This window comes from Alosa alosa, chromosome 13 (genome assembly GCF_017589495.1).
Source record: "Alosa alosa isolate M-15738 ecotype Scorff River chromosome 13, AALO_Geno_1.1, whole genome shotgun sequence".
Classification (NCBI taxonomy): domain Eukaryota; kingdom Metazoa; phylum Chordata; class Actinopteri; order Clupeiformes; family Clupeidae; genus Alosa; species Alosa alosa.
The window spans coordinates 1,705,599-1,720,935 of record NC_063201.1 but is presented as its reverse complement, the minus strand read 5'-3'; the positions used below and the strand labels follow the sequence as shown (position 1 = coordinate 1,720,935).

Genomic DNA, 15,337 nt, shown 5'->3' with positions numbered 1-15,337 from the left:
GCCAGTAGTGTGTGTAGTAAAGCGATTAACAGAATTCCACTGTCGCGTTTGACTGTCGCCTCGCCGGCCGTGTGTGGTGGCTTTATTTCTATCCTTTACGTGTACACAATCCTTTTTTTTTCCCCTCTCTCGCTCAGCGAAATGGTGGACGCAGCCAGGAAGGCCCTGATCTGTCGCGTCGAGGAGCTGACCAATGAGAGGTCAGCTCTTAACCTGGAGGTCAGCTCCTCTCAGGAAACCGTCGCACGATTGGAGGGCAGAATGAGGGAGATGGAGGAGGAGACGAAACGGTAAGAGCAGGAAGCCAGGTTTGCAGGAAGCAGGAAGGAAGTGGCATTTGGCAGTGTGCTGATAGAAGCAGGAAGGAAGTGGCATTTGGCAGTGTGCTGATAGAAGCAGGAAGGAAGTGGCAGGAAGCATAGAAGCAAGGAAGTGGCATTTGGCAGTGTGCTGATAGAAGCAGGAAGCAGGAAGGAAGTGGCATTTGGCAGTGTGCTGATAGAAGCAGGAAGCAGGAAGGAAGTGGCATTTGGCAGTGTGCTGATAGAAGCAGGAAGCAGGAAGGAAGTGGCATTTGGCAGTGTGCTGATAGAAGCAGGAAGCAGGAAGGAAGTGGCATTTGGCAGTGTGCTGATAGAAGCAGGAAGGAAGTGGCATTTGGCAGTGTGCTGATAGAAGGAGATTCTTTTCACTATCTGCCACATGTTTTGTTTGTGCTGTGGCCAGTTGGTGAAGGACTGAATGAACTGTTTTGCAGAGTTTTTGTCAGTGATACTGGTCTGACGTGGTGTGGTCTGTCCCAGATGATCACTTAAAGAAACACAGCCACAACAAAACGATCAGAAGATACAGGCATACAGAGGAGCGATGGCTAACTCTCTTTTGTAGACCTGATCAGAAGATACAGGCATACAGAGGAGCGATGGCTAGCTCTCTTTTGTAGACCTGTCAGGTTCACTGTATGTCACATAGTTGTCTCATACAACTCCGTGGTCCCCAGTGGCCTAAAGATGTTCTCATTATCTCTGTCTTGATTTCACGTCATGCGTCATGCGCCCATTTCACGTGTTGTCGTTCATGGTCTCCATGGCAACCTCTTGTCCTTTTCATGTCCTCCCTATTTCCTCTCTGCCCCGCAGACTTCGCAACGAGCTAGAAGCCATTCAGTCAGATGACCCTGATGTAAGTGTGCGTGTGAGTGTGCGTGTGAGTGTGCGTGTGTGTGTGTGTGTGTGTGTGTGTGTGTGTGTGTGTGTGTGTGTGTGTTTCTATCCATTCTGAGTGATAACAATAAATCATAGGTCATTCATGAGTCATGTTATTATATAAAATAGCTAAATATTCTATAGATACCTCTTTGATGTTCACTATTCTATAGATACCTCTTTGATGTCCATCTCTCTTCTGTCTCTATCTCTCTGTCTCCATGGTGCCCAGGCTGTGCCCATGTCCCTGCGGAGGTTCTCGCGGTCAGAGATGGCGCGGGTGGTCATGGAGAAGAACCAATATAAGGAGCGTCTGTTTGAGCTGCAGGAGGCTGTGAGGCGTGCACAGACTCTCAGGTGACCTAGCCGGACACTTCTCTATCTCTACCTTGCTCCTTGCCTCCTGAACTAAGCTCAGTATGTACTACACACAGCCGTGTGTTTGGGGCAGCCGTGGCCTACTGGTTAGCGCTTCGGACTTGTAACCGGAGGGTTGCCGGTTCGAACCCCGACCAGTAGGCACGACTGAAGTGCCCTTGAGCAAGGCACCTAACCCCTCACTGCTCCCTGAGCGCCGCTGTTGTTGCAGGCAGCTCACTGTGCCGGGATCAGTGTGTGCTTCACCTCACTGTGTGTTCACTGTGTGCTGTGTGTGTTTCACTATCTCTAGCTCAGTGGTCCAAATGGGTGGCAAGGCATTACAGCAAGGGGTGTGACGCTGCTTTTTTTTGTTGTTTTTTTTCATTCGCGCACAATGTGGTAACTCACACACTACACATTTCAATCATACTGTACGTTAAACAGTACGTACTCACACAGCAAGACAAATAGCAAAAAAATCTGTCATGCCAGAAATCCATTCGGATCGAATCGGAGCTGGAACATTGATTGTGACGTCTTTTAATCAGACATTGTGAACTTGTTCAAAGTACACAACATATCCAATAGGAATTCAGGCTGATTAAAAAGGTAGTCAGAACTGATTCAGGGCTAAAATTGTGTCAAAATCGCACAGTGTCTGCTTGGCACTACAGCACAGTAGTAAATCATGTACATGTAGGGTTGAGCGTTGCCATAGACGTGACAAAAAGATTTTTGAAGAGAATATAGGTTTTAGTGACGGAGGACGAATTGAAGTGAAGCCATGAACTTTTCAGCAGCATGTCACTCAGAAGTGAAACGGATAAATCACCAAACGGGTTACTTCACAGCAGACTCAGCCTTTGAGCTTTGGGCGGTCAGACACAAATTGCATTTACTAAATACCTGTTCTGTACACAATGGCAAATAAGCTGAATCTGATCTAATTATGGTCTCTGGTGCTGTAACAATGCTCTGTTTTCTGTCCACCTTTAGAGTCACCAAAGATGAGAGACCTCCTGTTGAGGACCGGAAGAGCAGTGTCTGGACAAAGTGAGAAGACTTGTTTTTAATTTTCATTAAAGACTGACATTATGCAGTCTGTATGTACTGTATATCTGCAGTTGAAACCAGAAGTTTACATACCATGTACATACACATGCTAAAGTTGACTAAAAAGAGGAATAAAAAAACATCTTTTGGGTTTGATCTTAATGCCTTCATTAAAAAATGAGGAAAAATCCAACCTTTAAGGACACCAATTTTCTTTGTGAAAGAATAATGTATCGTAAATAAATAAATGTTCTTCCTTAAAATACAGGGGCTCATAAGTATACACGATTGGCATCGGGTACTTTTACATAAGATTGTCTCTCGATGCAAATCAAACCAGCTATTAGGCTAACTGAAATAAAACCATGCCAATATCTTGGTATGGTGAAGGGTACACTGCAAAAAATGAATTCTAACCAAGTGTTATTGATCTTATACTAAGATTAAAAAAATCTATTTGGTATTGTTTTTAGTATGAAAAGACTTACCTAGCGCCCTCTCAAAAGATCATTTTGACTTCATTTAAGAAGACTTTAACTTATTTTAAGGAGTCTTATCAAGACAAATTTGCTCAACGCACTGGCAGACAAATTTGCTTGTTTTAAGGACAAATTTGCTTAACGCACTGACAGACAAATTTGCTTGTTTTCAAGATGAGATGTCTTAAAATAAGTCTTTTTTTTTTTTTTAAATTAAGTCAAATGATTTCACAAGAAAGCGCTAGGTAAGTCTCTTTATCCTGAAAACAATACCAACTAGTTTTTTTTATCTTGATATAAGATGAATAACACTTGGTTAGATTTTGTTAGATAAGCAGTTTTTGCAGTGTATGTGATGATGTGGGGCTATTTTAATTCCAAAGGCAAAGGGGAATTTATCAGGATGCATTGTATCCTGGATCCATGAAATATCTGGCCTTTAAAAATAATAATCTGCCTGCCTTTATGGGAATTTAACATAAGGGGTATGTATACTTATGAGCCCCTGTATTTTAAGGTCAAAGGTCTAGGTGTCATACTGATTGCTGATATCCCTCACCATATCCTGCTGTTTCAGGTTTAACCGTCTCTTTGGCCTGGCTAAGCCCCCAATGGCTCCGCCTGCTTCTTTAGCTATCAATGTGCCCACGGTGACGCCAACCTACCGGTCCCCCACCACGTCTCCACAGCGACTGTCCATCAACAACACCCAGACAGAGTGAGTGACTCACACACACAGAAACACATTACATTACATAACACAAGACTTTGACCCTGGGCTGACCAGCCAAGGCTGGAGTTTTCGGATATTAAATTAGCATAGTATAGCATAGCATATATATATAGTTAGACTATAGATTTTGTCTTTCATTTGAATTAGGGCCTGTTAAGTTCAGGCTTACAGACACACATACACAGATCCCATAAACAGCTGTTTACAGCATGTTGAGGCTCACAGACAAGCGATCATACAGCATGTTGAGGCTCACAGATCATGCAGCATTTGGTTCAGATTTATGAAGACAGACCTGGCTTATTTACAGAGTGCTACTCCTGGCTTATTTACAGTGTTCGTACCCCATGTCTCCTTTTAACTCCGATGAATGTACAGAACAAAATGCCAAAAGACAGCATCACAAGTGCATATGAAGACCTGCACGCCTTGACAGGAAGAATAGGCAGGTGCACCTATTGAAAAAGCAACGTGTAGATTGAAAGAAAGAATAGCGAACCACAAAACCTACACTGAGGCTCAATTTGTGCTCTGCTCTACCTAGCTAAGGTCAATTTGTGCACTGCTCTACCTAGCTAAGGTCAATTTGTGCTCTGCTCTACCTAGCTAAGGTCACTTTTCTATTTACTTTGGGGGAGGGGGGCGGCCTTTTGACTTTAATTCAGATAAGATGGTAAAGATTGACAGGAACAGAGTTGGAGAGAGATGTGGGAGTAGGATTGGAAAAAGACCACAGGTCAGAAATGAAACCCAGGTCGCTGTGGGCACTTGGACCCAAAAGTGGTAAGAACACTACAGCTTGTGCTACAGCTCCCCTGATGAGGGGCATTTTTAAGAGCATTACAGAATACTATTGATACCTGGTTTTGTAAAATTGCATTTGCCATAGATCACTTACGCACACAAGATATGGCGATTTGCCATAGACCACTTAAGCACACAATTTATCCCATTGTCTCTAGGAAGTCTCGGCCTACCTTTGGCCTGCTTAGTACTGGTGCCCTTTTCAGACCGAGAGACTTGAAATCGGAGCTGCAAAAGGGCCTCAAAATACATCACGCAAGTTCAGATAGGTGACTAACAACTGGACATGATGACATTTCTGCAGGCTATTATGCCCTTTCGTTACATAATGTATCATAGAGTATGCACAATGGACTATGCATCATGTAGGATTATGATATAACTTGGAGGGTAGTCCTCATCATACACCATGAAAAATTATGTTTATATATATATATATATATATATATATATATATATATATATATATATATATATATATATATATATATATATATATATATATATATTAAAAAGGTATCTGCTGGTAATGTATATATAGTAAAAGGTATATCTGCTGGTAATGTATATATATTAAAAAGGTATATCTGCATGTAATGTGTATATATAGTAAAAGGTATATCTGCTGGTAATGTGTTTATATAGTAAACGGTATATCTGATGGTAATGCATATATATTAAAAAGGTATATCTGCTGGTCATGTATATATAGTAAAAGATATATCTGCTGGTAATGTATATTTATTAAAAAGGTATATCTGCTGCTAATGTATATATAGTAAAAGGTATATCTGCTGGTAATGTGTATATAGTAATGTATATACAGTAAAAGGTATATCTGCTGGTAATGTGTATATATATAGTAATGTATATACAGTAAAAGGTATATCTGCTGGTAATGTGTGTGTATATATAGTAAAAGGTATATCTGCTGGTAATGTGCACACTAACCCCTTTCCCCCATGAACTGCTGCAGAGTCAATATGAATCATGGCAACTACTTGTCACCTTTTACTATTACTATTATGCTTAGTATGCTTAGTATGCTTTTTCAACTTTATTTAAAATTGTTATTTTAACTAATGTATAAGTTCCTCCCCTCCCCTGTCTGGTCCAGGGGCTCGTTCTCCCCGCGTGTGAGGAGGCGGGAGCTGTACAGGGAGATCCGCTCCCACGTGTGGGGCACGCTGGGGAAACGCCAAGTCCATGGGTGGAGCATGCCTCTGTCCCACACCAATGTACAGGTGTGTGCGCGCGCACACACACACACACACACAGTCACTCATTGACTTATACAATTCATGCATACACTCATACCATAAGTTGGCTCTCATTTCTTCCAAATGATTTCTGAAACACACATAGAAACACGCATGCATTGAACGGTCAAGTGTCTTTCCACACAGAAAATATGGGATTTATAATAATTGTGTAAATAAATATGTATGCATGTATGTATGTATGTATGTATGTATGCACTGTACACACACACATGTACCAAATGTAGACCTCAGAGGTCCCCCTTGTTGAATTAAGTGTGTGTGTGTGTGTGCACGCGTGTGTGTGTGTGCGTCGCGGCGTCATGGTGTGTGCGTGCGTGTGTGTGCGCGCCGCGGGCGCGTGTGTGTGTCAGCGTCGTGCAGTGTGTGCGTGCGCTGTGTGTGCGCGTGTGTGTGTGTGTGCACGCTGTGTGTATGCGCCAAGGCAAGGCGTCTTGGCGAGGCCGCGCGCAGGCAAGGCAGGTTTGCGCATTCCAGGACTCTTCTCTGCTCACCACTGAGCCCAAAGACGTGCCTGTGCTGGTGCAGCTGAGGCTGCTTGACCAAAGAGACGCCACAGCCAAGGTAACCATGGAAACTGGTCACCTTTACCTCTTATAGATAGATAGATAGATACTTTATTGATCCCCAGGGGAAATTCAAGGTCTCAGCAGCATACATACAACACAAACACATTCTTTAACAGCAGAAAGAGTAATTAAAGTATATAATATAAAAACACAACTAAGCAGTAAGGACAGTAGAAGATAAAGAATATGCTAAATATACTAAAATACAAATTATACTAACACTTAATACAATATATAAAAATATACTAAAATACAAATTACAAAAATACAAATTATACTAACACTTCTAAAATCTAAATCAATTCTAAAAACAGTATCCACATAGTGGTGATATACCTTTTAGTGGTCTTATGCACAGAGGCTGATGAATGCACAGAAACGGGTGTGTCAAGTCAAGTCAACTTTATTTATATAGCGCATTTCATACACATTCAGTGTGTTTTACATAAACAAAAGCAAACAGGAATAGTGTGTGTGTGTGTGTGTGTGTGTGTGTGTGTGTGTGTGTGTGTGTGTGATTCAGTAACTCAGTTAAGACTTTTGTGAGGTTGAGTAAGTGTTTTCTTTGTGTTTCAGAGAGAGTGGGTGAAAAGACTGACTCTGTTATTCATGTGTCATGTCTTGTTATGTTTCATTTTCTGTACTAACTAGAGCTGTCAAAATAACGCAATCATTTAGATTAAGTCATCAGAGAAAAAGTTAAACGCGTTAAAAAAAAATAACTGATTAATCGCATTCCGTAATGACCTTTGCCATTTCTGCTAGAAGGAGTTTTCGTACCGTAGGAGTTTGTCAAGTCTGAAATATCATCTCAACGCAAAGCATTTAGTAGCTAACCCAGAGGTACGAGCTAGCACACCCCTTATAAATAAAGCTAGCCTTTTCAAACCACACTCGTCCAGGTGTTTAGACGCAAACTTAGCAAGTTTACCTATGACCTAATATCTAACTCCCTTTGCATTAACCAAAACCAAAAAATTGATGCATGTAATTAATTTAGATTAATTGATCACAGAGTATGTAATTAATTAGATTTTTTTATTATTGCTTGACAGCCCTAGTACTAATACAAATATTATTTCTTGATGGTCTCCTTCTGTTTTTAAAGACAGAGATTAGATCCGTATTTCTCAAAAATCTCTCACACACAAACTCCTCTCTTTCTCTGTAGCTGACGTGTGCTGTTGCTGTCACCCCTGAGGTCTCCAAAGAGCAGATGGTAAGATCATCTACCCAACAATGCCATTCGCCTGCATTTCTGTCATTCCTGTGTGCCATAAAGTGCCTAGTGCCTATCATGGCAATAGGTCATGACCACAGACTGTATAGAACTGTGGCTTCAATTCTATAGAACACAACTAAGTGGAGTCACGCTGTCCATCATTGGTCATGACCTGTCTGTCACTAACGCAAACATTCCACTCCTGCATCCAGAGTTCCGTCTGGGCGCTCTCTGGTCCTGCGTCCAGTAGTGACGTCACCATCATTGACCCGACTCGGTCCAATACCATCCTTGATCAGTTCAGCCTCCCGCCCACCTCTCCGGCTCTGTGCATCTGTGTGGTGCCCCCTACAGGTGGGTGCAGGCAGCACAAGTGTGTGTTCTCCAAATGAGAACCATGAACTGCAGTCTCTCAAAAACAGGATTGTCCACATGACAGGGAATGTGCGGCATGAACTGCAGTCTCTCAAAAACAGGATTTTCCACACGACAGGGAATGCTGGACATTTACCAACCCGTTTAGAACTCTTACTTCATAAAAAAAGTTGTATGGAGAAAGGGATGAAATGATATGGTGGATTTCGGTGTCATTTTGTCATATAACTGTGTCACATATTTTCACCCATTATGTTTTTCACCCAATCATCTGTTGGTCACTTGAAGTAGGATGTTTTCAGCACTGACCCTTCTGCTCCCTCCTCTTCAGGAGAGACTTCTGGAACGATATGGATAGGGACTCAGGACGGGGGGTGAGTGGCTACATTGAAATAAACGACAAATCCTCATAGATACCTAACAAACCTAACATGATGCACTTCCCTCTCTTGCCTCCTCTACCTCCTTCTTCTACCACTTTCTCCTTCTACTACACTTTGATTAGTACTTATAATGTCTGCATGCTCATCCTCTATTTGATTAGTACTTATAATGTCTGCATGCTCATCCTCTACTACACTTTGATTAGTACTTATAATGTCTGCATGCTCATCCTCTACTACACTTTGATTAGTACTTATAATGTCTGCATATGCTCATCCTCTATTTGATTAGTACTTATGTCTGCATGCTCATCCTCTATTTGATTAGTACTTATACTGTCTGCATGCTCATCCTCTACTACACTTTGATTAGTACTTATAATGTCTGCATGCTCATCCTCTATTTGATTAGTACTTATAATGTCTGCATGCTCATCCTCTACTACACTTTGATTAGTACTTATAATGTCTGCATGCTCATCCTCTATTTGATTAGTACTTATAATGTCTGCATGCTCATCCTCTATTTGATTAGTACTTATAATGTCTGCATGCTCATCCTCTACTACACTTTGATTAGTACTTATAATGTCTGCATGCTCATCCTCTATTTGATTAGTACTTATAATGTCTGCATGCTCATCCTCTATTTGATTAGTACTTATAATGTCTGCATGCTCATCCTCTACTACACTTTGATTAGTACTTATAATGTCTGCATGCTCATCCTCTAGTAATAGCATTGAGTGATGCCGTATTCATTCTTATCTAAAGTCTCATTTTGTAAGTCGCTTTGGATAAAAGCGTCTGCTAAATGTAAAAAATGTAAATGTACATGTAAGCTACATGCCTACTGTCATTAACAATTGTGTGTTTGCACTCCTCCCTCCCCACCAGTCTCTTGGTCCATCCAGCCTCCACCTCTAGACGGAGGTGTCTTCAGTCCGTCACCCTCGCAGAGGGGGTGCACTCTCTAACGTGAGCTTTTCTACTATTTTCTGAAATACAATAATTGTTCTGTTACTCCATAGTTGATTTTTGTCCTCAGCTGTGCATCTGACATCATTTGACCACATAAACTTAAACGTGTGTGTGTGTGTGTCCTTTCTCTAATCAGGTATTCACAGGGTAAAGTGATAGCTGGGTTAGCCAATGGCACTCTGGCTTTCTTCAGCCACAGCATAAGTGGCTGGGATCTCCAATCGAAAGAGGAGATGTCTCTAGGTGCACCCCCTGTACAGCCCATTCGCTGTTGCCTAGCAAAAGGGGAGGGATTATGGGTCGGTTACTGGAACAAGATCCACATGATCGATGTAACAAGTCGAAAAGTAGAGGTGAGACTGAAAAGCAAACACATGCGAAGTTCACATTTACAGTCAGGCGTCTGTGCTTCTTGTTGCAGTTTTGTTTTGTTCTTCTGCTTCTTTCTTTCTTTTATTTATTTCTCCCTCTCTCCCCCTCTCCCTCTCTCCCAGAAATCGTTTACAGTGTCAGAGCGCAGTGAGCAGCAGGTGCGCTTCCTGTGTGCAGCAGGAAGTGGCGTCTGGGCTTCCTGTCGGCTGGACCCCACTCTCAGGCTGTTCGACTGGGCCACCGGCCGGCCTCTGCAGGAAGTGGATTTGTCACCTATGGTGACCAAAGCACTAGGTTAGGATCAAAAGGCCACGGTGTTTCCCCTTCAATGACATAGTATGTTGCATAGAAATAACCTGAGTATTGCTGAGGTCATTGTTCTCTGTTCTCTCATATTCTCTCCCTCTCTCTCTCTCTATCTCTCTCTATCTATCTCTCTCTCTGGTTCAGGTGCTGGTTTCCTGTCTCTGTCTCCCCTCCAGGTGTCTGCACTGGCTGTGATCTGTGGGCGTCTGTGGGTAGGCAGCGCCAGTGGAGCCATTTTCTCTGTCCCTCTCAATCTCAGTGAGTCCAAGCTTTTGGCTTAAAGGTTGTATCAGCGATTTCAGGCCCAAAAAAGGCCCAAACATAAATGATCACATTCATCTAATCTTTCCAGACGACCCGCTAGCTGCCTGCCCTATAAGCAGGCCGTCAAAAAAAACGCGTCTCTGTAGGCAGCCTAGGCTCCGAGATCTGTACACTAAAACAATTGCTATCAACAAGGGTTGGCAACCACTCAAAGGCAAAATAAAGTGTTTCAACCAATAACCAATGAGATGCGCTGTTTAGAAGAGTTTTAATTGCACGGGAGGGAAGGGGAGGGAGCAGCGAGCTAGCTCTCTGTTTTGTTTGACCATCAACAGAAGTGACGTCCCCGCTATCGCTGATACAACCTTTAATTTGTGCATAAGTAGAAAGGAGGAAACGGCCCTCAGAGGCTGATGCCTCAATAGTATTGTATTAGAAATGAGCTGAAACAGTGTACAAGGACAAAGACTGGGATGCAAACATTTATATCTTCTCAGTCTCATTTTTACATACGTCTCAGAGAAATGCTGAAATACACACATGAATGGACAGAGGTACACACTAATAAATAACACCGTATGAATCCTTTTCTAGAAAGCCTGACCCAGTTTCTAGGGTTTAAAAGTATGTCTGATCTAATGTTTTATATGATAATGATAATTCATGTGGATAAGCCCAGTTGTCTCAAGTATGTAGGTGGGATACTAGTGAAGACCATGGAGAGCTGTGTAGAGTCAGGTAAATAAGGCACGACCTCTGACCTCCCTTCATTCTGACCTCCATCTTAGGCTCTGAGTCATCCATCCCATACTGCACTTTAGCCTTAGCGCAGCTATGTTACCATGGCCACCGTCAAGCAGTAAAGTTCATCATCTCTGCACCTGGTGAGTAATGTCATCTCAGCTGAAAGCCAATGTTTACGTGGACAGACAAATGTGCTGTAATACCTTTTTCTTGACTCTGGTTTGTAACCTACCCACAATTCCCTGTGACCCCCTCACTGTCACCCTCTGCTTTTTCCATCAGGCTGTCATACCTTATCCTCAACTGCAGAGGGTGCTGATTCAACTTCTCAGCTTATTTTGAGTGGAGGAGAGGGCTATATTAATTTCCGTATTGGTAAGTCACCACCAAATGGATGCTGCAGCCTCTTTTACTAGTCATTGCCTGCTCTGTCACTTAGGTCTTCATAGTTATAAAGATATATGGTAATACGTTTTGATGAATAAATGACAAGACATTTCTTTTTATTTTCCACAGGAGATGATGCGAGCGATGGAACAAACGAGAATGCTCCTCAGCGTTCCGAACGCAGTCACATGATCATCTGGCAGAGTGCTAGCCCTTCAGTGCCCAACCCTGCCCTCTGACCTTCTCTTTGACCTTTGGGTGTGGGGGATGGAGGAGGGTTAAAACATTTCAGCCTTAATATCGTTTTGCCTTGAGGGGATGGTAGGGAGCTTTCTGACCACCTACCTGCATAGAGTGCAGTGTAACAACCTTTGCCTGTAACAGGCCTCTCCAAAGACATATACTGGCATGGATACGCAGTTTACCTTTATGCCATGGATTCATATCTGAGAGATGGAATCATTTTGCTTTAAGAAGCAACATACCTGGGAGGATCCCTATTCTTGTGAATGTGTACTATCTATGCTGGTCTTAATCTGTCACCAAGTTTATACTTCCAAGACAACCATGGCCACAGGCCTCAGGATGGTGGTCGGCATTGGTCCCCTTGTGGGGCCCTAACATTGGTTGTCCCGTTGTGTGCCTTTCTTTTGTTGTGAACCAAATTGCTGTGAATTGGTCAGTATTTAATTTTTCTGTTTTTAATCCAAACTCTGACAACCAGTCCTCGTGTGGCCTACTGCAAAATAATCAGTGTAATTCTCTCATGCGAGAGTCTGGCGTTTGTGACTAGCAGAAGTTTATCCCTGCATGCATCATCGACAGTCCTGTCATATTTATTCATACCTGCATTTTGTTAGTTAATGCAAGTTCATCTTTAGCCACTCAGAGATCAGATCAGTTAACAGTGACCAGGGCTCCGTCCAAAGTGACCAGTGCTCCGTCCAAAGTATGCTCCACCAATTCTTCCCACTCTCCACCGTTTGTACCTCATGAATCAATGAGACTCTGCTAGTTGCAAGAAGATTGAATAGAGGGACTCTGCTGAGCTGCTCTGGAAGGGTGTGTGTGTGCGTGTGTGTCTGTGTGTCTGTGTGTGTATGTGTCTGAGATAGAAGCTGATGAAGACAATAGTGTTGTCGTTCACTGGATGTCTATGCAAATGTCAACGAAAACCCGCCATCTCTGCACTTTGCATGCAGAGCTGCTGGATAAAGGCACTTTATTCTCCTCATGTGTGTTATGTGACCATCTGTGCTTTGCAGTGTAGAACTTATCTTGTCAAACAATGCCTATCAGTTCTATACAAAGAGGCCCAGCACTTGTCACTGTTCTGTTTAAGAGCCTTAGTGTAGTCATATACTCATTTACACATCCGAAACCAATGATCAATGTATTTAATGTGTCTGCCCTGATTTGTGTTCTGCATTGAAAATGAGATTTGCAGAGGTAAACCTCTAGTTATTGCAGTATTTTCCAGTCTATGTTGAGAGTGAGGCAGGATGTCGTGTAAGGGTGAGTCTCACTTTTATGATAATTTATCAAACTATGAATTACTGTACGGAAACTATGAAATAGGTTATGGATAAAATATTTGTTTCTGTGTATAAGTTCCAATTAAAACCCTTTGTCTTAAGATGAGTGGTACGGTTAAACAGAATCAAAAAGCTGTCAAAATCAAACACAATGGCTTTTTCCTTTAATAAACACACAATATTTAAATCTGCATCTTGTCACGTTTACACATTCATAGAGTCAGAAATACAATACTTATGCACAGCATTGCAATCTAGGTATGGCAATGCCAAAAAATAAGTATTTAATTTTTAATTGTATTTCAGTGCAATAATTAATGGCACGATGAAATCAAAGGTGGGCTACACATTTCTAATGAAGTCAGAAGTAACTCAGTCCTGGTTCGCTAATGTCCTCCAGCTCTTCCCTCTCCACCCAAAGCTTCATGTAGACTTCCACCTCCCCGTAGGCCTAGACGTATTCATGTTGCCATAAGTCCCAACCCCCACTTATGGCTCAGTATGGCTCCTGTGCGGCCGGAGTATGCGACGGCTGAGTGAGCGGGCAAAGCGATCCACCGCGCTTCGTTTGTAGGTGAGCTCTTTGCCACCAGTCAGACCCTCGATGTTTCCACTGTACCACATCACCCAACCTCCCATGGAGAGCAGGATCAGCAGAGCCCCGGAGTACACCAACAAGTCACCAAAGTCTCTGCCTTTGATCTCCAGAGGGGCAAAGACACCAGTCAGTAGAGCTGCAACACCGAGTAGGTCCATCAGCACGGCAAAGACCAGGACAAACTTGCAGTGGGTCAGCCCACTATCATCCAAGGATGTATCCTGTGAAATGGCAAACACATAAATAGACAAATTCTGGCATGGTACAGACAGGCAACTTAACGACAGGATGGAGATGAGGGGGGGGGGCAGCACAGAGGACTTTAGGTAGGCAGGCCTGCCCTATTCTAACCTGTTACAGACCATTCTCAGGATGTTTGTAAACAACACGGCTTTTGACATTACCGGTACTTCATTCGAGAGTCAGACAGCCGCGCCTCTGGGCGTGGAGCAGGGTTGTGTTGTGCGCTTATGACCGATACCCGTTGAGCTGCGTGCGTGTGTAGGCTACCATTGACTGTATACACAATAGACCTCTTCACATTTTTGTTATGATAAAAAAAAAACGTAAATAGTCAGCATATCAACTAATGCTATTGTTTCTGGGACTTCTGTTTCTGCGCTTGTTGATTTCCCTTGGCCTGTTTGAGGTTTTGTTAAATCGATCTATTGCCTAACGGAGTCGGGACAAATAAGCCTATGCCTAAGCAAATAACTACATAAAATTCGCAGACTACACAACGATCAAAAGATACAGGCGCAGCAGTTCATGTTAACTCAGGCATTTGTCAACAAAAATATAAACACATGGCCCATATTAGGCTACCGACTTTCTGTTTAATTGCTTGTTTGCTTTTAAGTATCGTTTCCTGGAGAAAACCGCGCTTCAGTCCTGAAAGACTGGTTCTGTCTTGTGTAAATAGGCTATTGCCTATTATGACACGTCTTGGGGGGGAAAACAACACACTGAAAACGTTCACTTTGCAAAGTGAATTGACCACAAAATATTGGTTTAGTTAATAATAGGTTTAATTAACACGCCATAAACCAGCTGTAGTAAGTTAGCGAAATTCACACTTTTCAAATGTCACCTGTCCTGCGTTGCACCTGCGCACGCACATAGATAGATAGATAGATAGATAGATAGATAGATACTTTATTGATCCTCAAGGGGAAATTCAAGCACATTGGGTTAGTCTAGGCTGCTACTCTGTGTTCTTTCGAACTTAATGCAACAACGAGAACATGTTCAAAATGTTTTCTTACCTTGTCCCTGTTTCCAAATTTACCCATACCGACAGGGCTGTAGGCTACATCCGGCTTACATCCATTTCAACACACACTGCCAGTGTTTTCCGTGTTCACGTTTTTCAGGTGCATCGACACACCTCATCCCTGACACTCATGCTCCTCCCCAATGCAGGGTATTGTGCAATGCTGCCTGTTGGGACAGGGCAGATCTCGGAAGATCTTGTCCTCCAAAAAATCTTAATGTATGCCCATATTCAATTTAACCCGTTTTTACAATGTTAATCCTGGACCAACACCGCAATGTTGATCCTGGGCCAACATTGTAAAGACGGTCCTGGACCAAAATGGTGGTCACTCCTGGAAGATGTACAACAAACAAAAGTGACTGCTTTAGCCTATCATTTAGCAATCTTGTTGCCATGGTAATTAGTGCTAAT

At 42.6% G+C, this 15,337-nt stretch overlaps 2 protein-coding genes across 2 annotated transcripts in view; one reads left to right on the top strand and one right to left on the bottom strand.

The window, feature by feature from the left end:
* si:dkey-17m8.1 (C-Jun-amino-terminal kinase-interacting protein 3) overlaps positions 1-13,243 on the top strand; it is a 25,845-nt gene extending 12,602 nt beyond the window's left edge. Inside the window, exons 8-24 of the mRNA XM_048260585.1 lie at positions 138-290; positions 1,140-1,182; positions 1,438-1,562; positions 2,562-2,618; positions 3,675-3,815; positions 5,752-5,878; positions 6,392-6,478; positions 7,655-7,702; positions 7,918-8,059; positions 8,412-8,454; positions 9,361-9,441; positions 9,581-9,797; positions 9,939-10,110; positions 10,267-10,380; positions 11,175-11,270; positions 11,413-11,505; positions 11,647-13,243. Of these exons, the coding sequence (XP_048116542.1) occupies positions 138-290; positions 1,140-1,182; positions 1,438-1,562; positions 2,562-2,618; positions 3,675-3,815; positions 5,752-5,878; positions 6,392-6,478; positions 7,655-7,702; positions 7,918-8,059; positions 8,412-8,454; positions 9,361-9,441; positions 9,581-9,797; positions 9,939-10,110; positions 10,267-10,380; positions 11,175-11,270; positions 11,413-11,505; positions 11,647-11,756 (1,849 nt within the window). The 3' untranslated portion in view covers positions 11,757-13,243. The remainder of the gene's footprint in view (positions 1-137; positions 291-1,139; positions 1,183-1,437; positions 1,563-2,561; positions 2,619-3,674; positions 3,816-5,751; positions 5,879-6,391; positions 6,479-7,654; positions 7,703-7,917; positions 8,060-8,411; positions 8,455-9,360; positions 9,442-9,580; positions 9,798-9,938; positions 10,111-10,266; positions 10,381-11,174; positions 11,271-11,412; positions 11,506-11,646) is intronic.
* Positions 13,189-15,264, bottom strand: tmem238a (transmembrane protein 238a). Its single transcript, XM_048261233.1, has 2 exons — positions 14,916-15,264; positions 13,189-13,871 (listed from the first exon to the last, which is right to left on the bottom strand). Exons 1-2 carry the CDS (start codon positions 14,940-14,942, stop codon positions 13,542-13,544), a joined length of 357 nt encoding a protein of 118 aa, XP_048117190.1. The 5' UTR covers positions 14,943-15,264; the 3' UTR covers positions 13,189-13,541.
* Positions 15,265-15,337: the final 73 nt, after the last annotated feature.

Coding starts and splice junctions, on each gene's coding strand:
- tmem238a (XM_048261233.1), bottom strand. CDS start 14,942: ATGGGTAAATTTGGAAACAGGGACAAG. Junction 13,872..14,915: donor AATTTGGAAACAGGGACAAG/GTAAGAAAACAT, acceptor GCCATTTCACAG/GATACATCCTTGGATGATAG.